The following is a 13155-nucleotide window of genomic DNA, read 5'->3' on the forward strand; positions in this document are numbered from 1 at the left end:
TATGTGTGTGTGTGTGTGTGTGTGTGTGTGTGTGTGTGTGCCCCTCAGCCCACCCTGCACCCTCTCCAGTCTGGGACCCCTCGGGGGATGTCCAACTGCCGGTCCCTGTGGAATCGGACCTAAACTGGCAGTCGGACATCCCTTTCAAAATCTGGGACTGCTGGTTCCCAACCACTTGCCTGCCTGCCAGCCTGATCACCCCTAATCACTCCCCTGCCAGCCTGATCAACACCTAACTGCTCCCCTGCCAGCCCGATTGCCCCCAACTGCCCTCCCCTGCCGGCCCGGTCACCCCTAACTGCCCTTCCCTGCTGGCCTGGTTCCCCCCAACTGCAGGCCTGGTCCCCCCCACCCCAAACTGGCCATCTTGTGACCACATGGGGGCAGCCACCTTGTGTGAGGGCATGACAGTCAATTTGCATATTACCTCTTTATTATATAGAATTCTCTCTCCTACAACGGGATAACTTTGTTATATAGAATAGTATAAGGTATTCACAGCTGTTTATCTGTATTATGGTTAAGTCAGATACTAAAGATACTAAAGAAAACAATATTCTAGGAGCTTTATTTTTGAAAAATGTGACTTTATATCACCCAGTTTGTCCTGTTTTAAGAAGGAAAGAAGAATGAAGATAATGCCTTACAGAAAAAGCAAGTTGTGAAAAACAGTAAAGCTATTCCAGTGTGCTAATTTATGCAGACTGAAATCCAAATTCAGGATCCTGGAGTAAGTTCTCCATTTCTTACCTGCAAGCATTTTAAAGGCTAAATAGCTGTTTCTGGAGCAAAAGTGCTTCCCAATATTCACCAGGCCAAAAAGGGACTACAGGACTAAGGTTGCAAATTTTTAAAAAAGCAAATTTAATGTTTCGGTCATAGCTATAATAAAACGATATAACTCCAGAGCCCTACTGCAATGAAAAAAATTACAGAATGGTAGAGTGAACGGTCCCCACATATTATTCTGAGAAACATCATGTAGCATTCTAGCATCCTTACAGATTAGTACAAAGCTAAGTAAATTTCATCCACAAAACTAGAAACGATTTCCCCAGGCATGTGGGCCTTGTCCAGTAAAAGAACCTTGCCTGGGATTTATTCCAAGAGGGGCTCTCAATTGCTCTGTGGCAACTCCTGAAAGGAGGGCAGTCCAAATACAGTAGGACAAATCCCCCCCAAAAAGCTGAATCCTTGCCCTAACCGGTTTGGCTCAGTGGATAGAGCGTCAGCTTGCGGACTCAAGGGTCCCAGGTTCGATTCCGGTCAAGGGCATGTACCTTGGTTGCGGGAACATCCCTAGTAGGGAGTGTGCAGGAGGCAGCTGATCGATGTTTCTCTCTCATCGATGTTTCTAACTCTCTATCCCTCTCCCTTCCTCTTTGTAAAAAATCAATAAAATATATTTAAAAAAAAAAAAAGCTGAATCCTTGATCATAGCAACAGGTGACCCTTGCTGTGAAGCTAGAGGACAGGTACACAAATACATTTGTATGACTCTACTAAGTTTAAAAAATGCAAATGTTAACACGTATGCATTATAATGTTAGCAATTAGCAGCAAAGGTTTAAAGCAAGGGTGGAGGATCTTTTTTCTGCCAAGGGCCAGTTGGATATAACATCATTCAAGGGCCATACAAAATTATCAACTTAAAAATTAGCCTGCTGCCCTGGCCAGTTTGGCTTAGTGGATAGAGCATCGGCCTGCGGACTCAAGGGTCCTGGGTTCGATTCCGGTCAAGGGCATGTACCTTGGTTGCAGGCACATCCCCAGTGGGGAGTGTGCAGGAGGCAGCTGATCGATGTTTCTCTCTCATTGATGTTTCTAACTTTCTATCCCTCTCCCTTCCTCTCTGTAAAAAATCAATAAAATATATTAAAAAAAAAATTAGCCTGCTATAACTGGTCAAACATTTAATTAACTCACCTCTAATGCTTTGACAGGGCCAGACCAAATAATTTTGCAGCCTTATACAGCCCGTAGGACAGACATTCCCCACTCCTGGTTTAAAGCCTTAATCTTAACTATAATATACACTGGTATTATAAAACTATCCTCAATTTTGAACAATTAAACTAAAGACTGCTAACTAAGTGGGAAACCATAAATAGTCCTGTATGGCTATCGCATTAACTACTATCACAGCATACTGAGATTATAAAACGACAAATCTTCAGAGAAATTTATGATAGATGACTCTTACCTCATAAATGTTGGGGTGCCACATTTTGGTCAAGAATCTGAAGGTAGGTGGTGAATATGGGTAGTCAATAGGAAATTTAATATGCGCCTGGAAAAAAACACACAAAATGCTAATAAATGAGATTACAGGTTATTCATCTGCCTAATAATTCACCTTATTACACCTCAATAAAACAAAACTCCTATGCATAGAGTAGACTCTGAGAATTAAAACAGCTCATATATTGTTTTGTTAGTCCTAATGCCAGGGTTATTATTAGTATGTTCTTATAGCATCTCTTCAAATATTTATTAAGAGTTTATGGCAGCCCTGACCAGTTTGGCTCAGTGGATAGAGCGTCGGCCTGCAGACTCAGGGGTCCCAGGTTCGATTTCGATCGGGGGCATGTACCTTGGTTGCGGATACATACCCAGTGGGGAGTGTGCAGGAGGCAGCTGATCGATGTTTCTCTCTCATCGATGTTTCTGACTCTCTATCCCTCTCCCTTCCTCTCTGTAAAGAATCAATAAAATATTTATTTTTTAAAAAAGTTTATGGCAAATCAACAAAACTAAACAGCTACATAATTTTTGCTGGAGAGAGAAAAGGAGAGAGATAAAGAGATAGAGAAAGGATTATCAATCGGCTGCCTCCTGCACGCCCCCTACCGGGGATTGAGCCTGCAACCCAGGTGTGTGCCCTGACCAGGAATCAGACCAGTGACCTCTTGGTTCATGGGGTCAACGCTCAACTACTGAGCCACACCAGCCAGACAATAGCTACGTAATTTTTAATTGAACTCATACTGAGTGAAAACAGTATTATGGACAGGTGTGTCACATTAGTGAAATTAATTAATATAACCTTATAGTACATATATAGAACAAAGTGGGGTTTTTTACTCACATAATTTAACCACCACCCAGATAATAAATACTACCATTTTGAAATAGCTCCTTCCAATAGTTTTTGGATGCATACGTATGCTTATTTCTTTACAAAACTTATTTCCAAAGATTTAAATATACGGTATTTGGGGATATTTTTTGTTAAACCTCACTGGAGGATTTATTTTTCCCCATTGTTTTTAGAGAGAGTAAAAGGAAGGGGGAGAGACAGAGAGAGAAAAACATTGCTGTGAAAGAGACAGAGACATATCGATTGGTTGCCTCCCACACAAGCCCCCCTACTAGGGCCAGGGATGGAGCCTGCAACCAAGGTAACTGCCCTTGACCAGAATCAAACCAGTGAGCCTTGAGTTCGAGGGCCAAAGCTTTAACCACTGAGCCAAAGCTGCTAGGGCAATATACTGTGTTTTATACTGTTTTCCCCCATCTATATCATAAGCATTTTCCTGTCATATAATAATCTCCAAATATATGATTGTTAGTATCTGAATAATGTTCCATCATATGGATATAGAGATGAATCATTTTTTAAAAAATGATTTTATTTTGGGACACTTGGGTTTTTCCACTCTTTTGGTATTGTAAATACTGCTGCACTGAATATCCTTGGTAGTATCTCATATTTCAAACATTAAAAAATCCAGAAAAGGCCTCATCTAACAATACCAGTAAAAGGGAGTGAAGAAAAGAATGAAAGGACAAGCTAAGAATAAATAAGCTAAAGACAGCTCTGGCCATTGTGGCTCAGTTGGTTGGGTGTCATCCCGTGCACCAAAAGGTTGCTGATTTGAGTCCCAGTCAGGACACATGCCCACAATTGGGCTTGATCCCTGGGAGGGGGCATGCAGGAGACTGCCTATCGATGTTCTGCTCTCATATTTTTGTTTCTCTCTCTCCATCTCTAAAAATCAATAAAGAATACATATTTTTAAAATATGCTAATGATGCCCAGCTGGTGTTCAGTGATTGCGCATCGACCTATGAACCAGGAAGTCTGGGTTCAAATCCCAGGCAGGGCACATGCCTGGGTTGTGGGGTCGATCCCCAGTGTGGGGCATGTGGGAGACTAATTTTTTTTAGCCCTGGCCGGTTTGGCTCAGTGGATAGAACATCAGCCTGAAGAGATAGAACATCAGACTGAAGGGATCCCAGGTTTGATTCCCGGTCATGCCCGGTTGCGGGTTGCGGGCTCAATCCCCAGTGGGGAGGGGGGGCATGCAGGAGGCAGCCAATCAATTATTCCCTCATCATTGATGCTTCTATCTCTCTCTCCCTCTCCCTTCCTCCCTGGAATCAATAAAAATATATTTTTAAAAAACTGTTTTAAATATGCTAAGGACATTAGTGAAAATGGTAGGGTAAGGACCCCCAAAAATTCTTTCTTCAATAAAAGCAATTAGAAAATGGTAAAAAAAATTGTAAGAATCAACTCTGTGGTGTGTTTTTGTTTTTTGTTTTTTTAAAATATTTTATTGATTTTTTTACAGAGGGGAAGGGAGAGGGATAGACAGAAACATCAATGAGAGAGAAACATCAATCAGCTGCCTCCTGCACACCCCGACTGGGGATGTGCCCGCAACCAAGGTACATGTCCTTGACCGGAATCGAACCTGGGCCCCTTCAGTCTGCAGGCGGACGCTCTATCCACTGAGCCAAACCGGTTAGGGCAACTCTGTGGTGTTTTAACTTGCCCTAGTCCCTGCCTTGCTCTCCACAGTCACAATAGCCTTAATACTAACAGCTCACCCTTGAAGTGAAGACCAGCAGCCACAGAATGAACTAGAACTTCTTCAAAGCCTTACTCCCAAAGAACTGTCATTATTTGAACTTTCTGGCAGTTCCCTAGAAGAACCCACTTGCCTGGTTGGTCAAACAACAGACAAAACAAACACTTTAATAGGAAAAGCTGGAATATTAGAAGTCCATAAAAGCTTTGAAAAGCTCTGACAAATTCCTAAGAATCTAGAAGACCAGGACAATGTGGGGCTGTGCATATATGCCCAGGCTATATGCACATACTCAAGAAAGTCATGAGAAGTAATTAGAATACCCTAAACTAGCACCTATGCTTGTACTTGAGGATCTGTACAGGAAGGAAGTGAAGGCTAAGGCAGAGTTCGCAAATGCCTAGCTACCTATTAAAAGCATGCCCTGGGAAGCACACAGAGCTCCTCTACAATGCTCAGGGGAGGGGCAAAGAGAGATCTATGGAAATTCCAGTTGCCTTCTTTCCAGAAATGGAAAGACTGGTACTAAAATTTATATAATAATTCATGGGACCCAGAATAGCCAAAACAATCTAAAAATAACTAGGCAATTCACACTTTTCTATTTCAAAACATACTATAAATCTACAGTGATGAGGACAGTTTGGTACTAGTATAAGGACAATTCAATGGGATTTGAAAAAGCCTTTCAACAAATTGTGATGAGACAACTGGATATTCACATACAAAAGAAATGGAGTTATATCTTTTGAAACAGCCAGGAAAATGTCCTTAACAAGGCCTGACCTTCGGGAAAACTGGTTAACTAGAGCCTAACCTGCTGGGGTAATCAGAACCTCAATGACCTGGGGGAAGGGAAATACAGTACCCAACTCCAGCCTGTCCCCCTAAGTGGGGAGAAAAATACTGAAACTCTTGTGAAAGTTCACAATCCAGAAGCACATGCTCACTAAAAGACTACGACCTAATCATAAGAGTATAGGTTGCTTCCCATGCCCCCACACCTCACCACCATATTACTAAGGCCTATCCTACAAAAGTTCTTTTTACCTGGTACATAATGGCCAGTGATCAGGAAAAAATTACAAAGCATACAAAAAGGAAAATCACAAATGAAGAGACAGAGAAATTATCAGAACCCAACCTGCAGGGATGTTGGAATTATCAGACCATAAAACAACTATGACTAATATGTTGCAGATTCTTTCCTGTTAAATTTCTTTTAATATGAGTTGACATAGAACATTATATTAGATTTAGATGTACAACATAATGATTCAACAAGGGCATGTACAAAGTGATCACCACAATAAGTCCAGTAATCATTTGTCATTGTACATAGTTATATGAATTACTGACTCTATTCCTATGATATACATTATGTCCCCATGACTTACTTTATAACTGGAATCTTATATTTCTTAATACCCCTTCCCTTTTCCTCCCAATACCCCTCCTGACCATCAGTTTGTTCTCTGCATCTATGAGTTTGTTTCTATTTCATTTTTGTTTTTTATATAAGTGAAATCATACAGTATTTATCATTTTCTCTCTGATTTATTTCACATAATACTCTCTATCAAGGTTGTCACAAATAGCAAGATTTCATTCTTTTTTTATGGCTGAGTAATGTACACACACACACACACACACACACACATATTCTTTATCCATATCTCTATTGATGGACAACTTGGTTGCTTCCAATCTTGGCTACTGTAAACAATGAACATAGGGGTGCATATATTATTTAAAGTTATTGTTTCCGTTTTCTTTGAATAAATACTCAGAAGTGGAACTGCTGTGTCCTAGGGTAGTTCTATTTTTAATATTTTGAGGAGCCTATGGATTCTAATGGATAAAGTAGACAGTCTGCAAAAACAGATGGGGCAATGTAAGCAAAGAGATGGAAATCATAAGAAAAAAACAACAAAGAGAAATGTTAGAGATTTTTTTAAAATACTATAATAGAAATGAAAAATGCCTTTTTTGGGCAGCTTATTAAGACTAGACATAGCTAAGGAAAGAATCTCTGAGTCAGAGGACATACCACAGGATCCTTGAAAACAGAAAAGCAAAGATTGAAAAAACAAAACACCAGAACGAAACACCTAAGGACGGAGGGACAACTATAGAATGTGTAGCATATATGTAACAGGGATACCTGAATGAACAAAAGATACCACAATGAAAATGAAAATACAATCCACAGAATGGGAGAAAATATTTGCAAATCATGATAGACATGTTTCCAGAATATCTATAATAATAAAAGCGTAATATGCTAATTAGACTGGACAGCCGAATGACCTTCTGGACGACCTTCCGGACAAAGCTGGGGCTGTGAGGGCCGAGGCAGCCACCACGGCTGCGAGGGTCAAGCCCCTTGCACGAATTTCGTGCATCGGGCTTCTAGTATAAAAATAAAAAAGCTTATAACTCAATATAATAGTGAAATAACTCAATTTAAAAATAGGCAAAGTGCCCTAGACAATTTGGCTCAGTGGACAGAGCATCGGCCTGCTGACTGAAGGGTCCTGGGTTTGATTCTGGTCAAGGGCATGTACCTCGGTTGCAGGCTTAATACCCAACCCAGTTGGGGTGCATGAGGGAGGCAACCAGTCAATATGTCTCTCACATCGATGTCTGTCTGTCTGTCTGTCTGTCTGTCTCTCTCTCTCTCTCTCTCTCTCTCTCTTCCCCCCCCCCCTACATTCCACTCTCTCAAAAAAAAAAAAAAATCAATGGAAAAATATCCTCGGGTGAGCATTAACAAAACAAAACAAAAAATAATAAAAATGGGCAAAGTATATGGATAGACATTTTTCCAAAGGAGATTTAAAAAAATGGCCAATAAAAATAAATGGCCAATAAGTATATGAAGAGATGCTCCACATAATTAGCCATATAGTTTAAACTATTTTTATTGATTTTTAAAGGTATCAAGCCTAAATTATGCTTATATTACAACTGAAAAAAGGTGATATTGGATGGTACCTTAAAAGTTTCATAAGAACTCCTTCAATAGAATGTACAATCCTAAAGAGTTTAGCTGAAGTTAAAATCCAGGGGTATATTCTGCTATTGTGCTTCCCTGAGATTATGCAGTTTTATCACTATTTTTCAGATCATTATTAATAATTTAAATATTATTTCATATGTATGCTTCTCCATCTGGATGAAGAAATAAAAGTGCTTATAGCCCTGGCTGGTGTTGCTCAGTGGTTAGAGTGTCAGCCTGCATCCTGAAGGGTCGTGGGTTCAATTCCTGGTCAAGGGCATATACCTGGATTGCAGGTTCATCCACAACCCCAATCAAGGTCTGTGTAGGAGGCAACCAATCGGGGTGTGTCTCTCACATCAATGTTTTTTCTCTCTCTCCCTTACTCTCTCTCTAAAAATCAATAAGAAAAACCCACACAAATCTTTCCCAGCCAGCGTGGCACATGGTTGAACATTGACCTATGAACCAGGGAGTCACAGTTCGATTCCTGGTCAGGGCACATGACTGGGTTGCAGACTTGATCCCTAGCGTGGATCAATAAAAAAATATATTTTTTAAAAATCTTAAAAAAAGAAAAGAAAATCAGACTTCACTTTCAAAGAGAAAAAGATCAAACCTCGTCTTCAAGAAGAATCAGCAATAATGGTGAGGATCTGAACAATTCTTTTTTTTTTTTAATTCTTTATTGTTTAAAGTATTACATATATCTCCTTTTCCCCCCACTGACCTCTCCCCAGCCGTTCCCACCCCCCAGCACATGCCCTCCTCCCTCTACTGTCTGTGTCCATTGGTTATGCTTATATGCAGGCATACAAGTCCTTTAGTTGATCTCTTACCTCCCCCACCCCTGCCTTCCCTCTGAGGTTGAACCAGGTTTGTTCAATGCCTCTATGTCTCTGGATCTATTTTTGTTTATGTTGTTCATTATATTCCACAAATGAGATCATGTGATATTTATCTTTCTCCAAATGGCTGATTTCGCTTAGCATAATGCTCTCCAGTTCCATCTATGCTGTTGTAAGTGGTAAGAGTTCCTTCTTTTTTTACAGCAGCAGCAGCATAGTATTCCATTCATCTGCTGATGGGCACTTAGGCTGTTTCCAAATCTTAGCTATGTTAAATTGTGCTGCTATGAACATAGGGGTGCATATATCCTTTCTAATTGATGTTCCTGATTTCTTGGGATATATTCCTAGAAGTGGGATTACTGGGTCAAATGGCAGTTCCATTTTTTAAGTTTTTGAGGAAACTCCATACTGTTTATCACAGTGGCTGCACCAATCTGCATTCCTACCAGCAGTGCACACGAGGGTTCTTTTCTCCACATCCTCACCAGCACTTGTCGTTTGTTGATTTGTTGATGATAGCCATTCTGTCAGGTGTGAGATGGTACCTCATTGTTGATTTGATTTGCATTTCTCATGATTAGTGACTTTAGGCATGTTTTCATATGTCTCTTGGCCTTCTGTATGTCCTCTTTCAGAAAGTATCTATTTAGGTCCTTTGCCCATTTTTTGATTGGATTGTTTATCTTCCTTTTGTTAAGTTGTATGAGTTCCCTATAAATTTGGGAGATTAAACCCTTATCGGATATAACACTGGCAAATATGTTCTCCCATGCAGTGGACTCTCTGAACAATTCTTGATCTCCCCAAAAATAAAAAGCTCATATACTAGTAGCAGAAGAGTCACTGTTCTGAAAGTATAATAACAAATAGCCACCAAAACTAGTATTAAATTGCTTAATCAATACCTGAAAGTTTTACAGCTATGAAACAAGAACCAATTCAACTTTTTTTAAAATCCTCACCCGAGGATATGTTTATTGATATTAGAGAGAAAGGAAGGGGAAGAGAGAAACATCAATGTGAAAGAGAAACATCGGTAGGTTTCCTCCCCTACATGCCCCGACGAGGGATCCAACCTGAAGCCTAGGTATGTGCCCTGACTGGAATCGAACCTGCAACCTTTTTGGTATATGCACAAAGTTTCAGCCAACTGAGCCACCAGCCGGGACAAGAACCAATTTTAAACCCACTTAAATTATCTCAGTGACTGTTTATGCAAGCCAACCTGTCAATGACAGCCCCTTCTGAAAGCCAGCCAACTGAAAACACACTCACTTCAACAAACACACTTCTTTAAACAAAGCAATCAATAACTTTCTCACCCAAGTAACCACGCTTCCACTTCTCAAAAACCCTGTAAGATCAGCAGTCTACTGCAAAACCAAAAAGTGATTTCAAAAACAATAATATATGTATATACTGCCTTGAGACCCAATATTTTATGACCCCCAATGTGCAGTATTAATTTTGTTATCCCATTGATTATTTTCATATGGAATTTTATACATGACAAAAAGAAATATGAATAGTGAAATGAAAAAAAGTGGAACGATTCCAATTATTCCTGCAAACCTAGTTATTAAACATACTATTAAATAGATTAAGAAAAAGCTTCCCAGTCCTAAACACAACTATCCTTGGTAATAAGTCAGTTGACAGCAAATGTAGAGTGTTTACTGTTGCATTTGGATTAGTACCTAGAGTTAATGTGAAATGAGGACATTCCCACTGCTGAGCTTTTTTTCTGCTATGTCATCAGCTCACATCTGCTATAGGATAACGTTTCCAACATGACAGCAAAAGCAATCAAAACATGTTTTCTTATTAACTTGCTGAAAGTTTCAAAAGTCTGTAAATCACCAGAACTTTTAAATTGTTCATTAATAGTTATGTGAAAAATAAAGTGAGTAGCTATACCGAGTGATACTATAATATGTGCCATAGGCTTTACAGTCAAGAAAGTGAGTCTTCATTGATTAAAAAAATCCCAATCTAAAGAGGTTAATTTAGAATTACTATAATACTAAATATAATTACCCTAAAATTAAGATGAAATACAAACAAAAGAAAATCCCTGTGGATAGAGCATCGGCCTGAGGACTGAAGGGTGCTGGGTTCGATTCCAGCCAATGGTACATGCCCGGGTTTCGGGCTCAATCCCCAATAGGGGGCGTGCAGGAGGCAGCCAATCAATGATTCTCTGTCATCATTGATGCTTCTATCTCTCTCTCCCTTCCTCTCTGAAATCAAAAAAGAAAAAAAAAAAGTAAATTTCAGGTATTTAAGAAGTAACTCTTCGTATTAATACTGATAGTAGTCTGTTGTTTTTTTGTTTGTTTTTTAAATATATTTCTTTATTGATTTCAGAGAGAAAGGGAGAAGGGGAGAAAGAAACATCAATGAATCATTGATTGGCTGCCTCCAGCAGGTCCCCTACTGGGGATTGAACCCGCAACCCAGGCATGTGCCCTTGGCTGGAATCGAACCTGGGACTCTTCAGTCCACAGGCCAACGCTCTATCCACTGAGCCAAACCAGCTAGGGCTGTTTTTTGTTTTTTTTAATATAGTAATAAAAAAATGTTTCTTGCAGCTTGGAAAGTAAAACCTTTTATCCCCCTCCTACTCCCAAAAGCTAGAGGAACCCACTGTATCAGCTAAGTTAATGTTAAATAAAACAGAAGAGACATTTGGACTTTCAGTAAGATAGGCCTCACAAACTACTAAGTTTATTAAAAAGGTATTTTTATTTTTTAAAAGTCATAAACCTAGAAGGACAAATGGAAAGACAAAAAGCAACAACATTTTAGAAGCTGGAAACCAGAATGATAAGCAATAACTAATTTAGAAGACCAGAGAAAATTTAAGCCCGGGTTAGTGATCACAAGCAAAGAAGTAGGCTTATTTCCTTCCATAGAACCATGGAAAAGCTAAAAAATTAGAGGCACCAAATACAGGTGGTGCTGAAAATAGGAGGACTGGTCAAAAGTCTGTATAAAGAATAGTGAGATTCCCAGAACCTCTTCCCATGCTGATCAGTGACTAGCCCACACCATGCTAACAGAAGACTGGAGGTTTACTCTCTGCCATGACTGAACTGAGTAGAACTAATGGTGGGGAAACCAACTGAAACAGGGAAAATCTCACTACCGAGTACTTCCTTTTTCCACCTGGGTCTAAGAAGGCTGGCAATCAGGACTATCATTGCAGGTAGAAAAAAGGATTCTTCTCTGAAGTAACTGACCATCCCGCACAGGGGGGGAAAAAAGTCAATTTTACCATAATACAGTTGTTCTAAAAGAAAAAAACTTAAAGATATAAAAAATATATTTTTATTGATTTTAGAGAGAGGAATGGAGAAGGAGAGAGAGATGGAGACATCGATCAGCTGCTTCCTGCACACCACCTACTGGGGATCGAGTCTGCACCCCAGGCATGTGCCCTGACCAGGAATCGAACCATGACCTTCTGGTTCATAGGGCAACCTCCACCACCAAGCCACATCGGCCAGGCATCAATCTGCTTTATAGTAGCACACTTTAATATGGGTGGACAGATCTACAGACATTTAAGGAAAGCCTAGAGGTGAAACAAACAAACAAGACATGGAAATACCCTAAGTGTCCATCAACACACGAAGAGATAAATAAAATGGAATAAAGCAGTGGTTCTCAACCTTCCTAATGCCGCGACCCTTTAATACAGTTCCTCATGTTGTGGTGACCCCCAACCATAAAATTATTTTCGTTGCTACTTCATAACTGTAATTTTTTTTATTAAATCTTTATTGATGTAAATATCTGATATGCAGGATGTATTTTCATTGTTACAAATTGAACATAATTAAAGCATAGTGATTAATCACAAAAACAATATGTAATTATATATGTGTTTTCCGATGGTCTTAGGCGACCCCTGTGAAAGGGTCGTTCGACCCCCAAAGGGGTCACGACCCACAGGTTGAGAATCTCTGGTCTAAGATTTATGGATGCAGTACTTCCTAAAAGCGGTGCTTCTCAGACAGGGAGGCTCCTGCCCCTGCCCCCAGGGGACATTTTGGGTTGCCCCAGCTGGGGGAGGGGGTAAAGCTCCCATCTCGCAGGTGGATGCCGGGGCGTTGCTGAACATCCTAGGATGCTAGGACAGCAAAGAATTATTGGTTTGATCCCAAAACTTCAAGCCGTAAAAGCAAAAATAAACAAGTGGGACACATAAAACTAAAAACTTTTATGAACAGCAAAAGACACAATCAACAAAAGGCAAAGGCAATCTACAGAACTGGAAAAATATTTGCAAACTATATATGTAATAAGGGGTTAATATACAAAAAAAACCATACAGAACTCATGTAACTCAATAGCAAATAGAAAACATTGTCTAAGAAATTTTGTTGTTGTTGTTAATCTTCCCCTGAGAATATTTTTCCATAGACTTTCAGAGAGAGTGGAAAAGAGAGGGAGAGACAGAGAGAAACATCGATGTGAGAGA

The 13155-nt window shown here is 39.8% G+C and overlaps 1 protein-coding gene across 5 annotated transcripts in view; it reads right to left on the reverse strand.

The window, feature by feature from the left end:
* Positions 1 to 13155, reverse strand: part of UBE2R2 (ubiquitin-conjugating enzyme E2R 2) — a 76290-nt gene that overhangs the window by 22682 nt on the left and 40453 nt on the right. For 4 of the 5 annotated variants that reach the window (XR_001360784.1, XM_014534243.1, XM_014534241.1 and 1 more), the window contains exon 2: positions 2204 to 2290. Coding sequence is in view for 4 of the 5 variants with exons in the window: in XM_014534243.1 (XP_014389729.1) it covers positions 2204 to 2290 (87 nt within the window). In the remaining variant the exon portion in view is untranslated. Of the gene's footprint in view, positions 1 to 2203; positions 2313 to 13155 lie in introns of all 5 variants that reach the window. The other variant, XM_014534244.1, reaches the window with a different exon arrangement.

The sequence above is a fragment of the Myotis brandtii genome, unplaced genomic scaffold (assembly GCF_000412655.1).
Source record: "Myotis brandtii unplaced genomic scaffold, ASM41265v1 scaffold1270, whole genome shotgun sequence".
Lineage (NCBI taxonomy): Eukaryota > Metazoa > Chordata > Mammalia > Chiroptera > Vespertilionidae > Myotis > Myotis brandtii.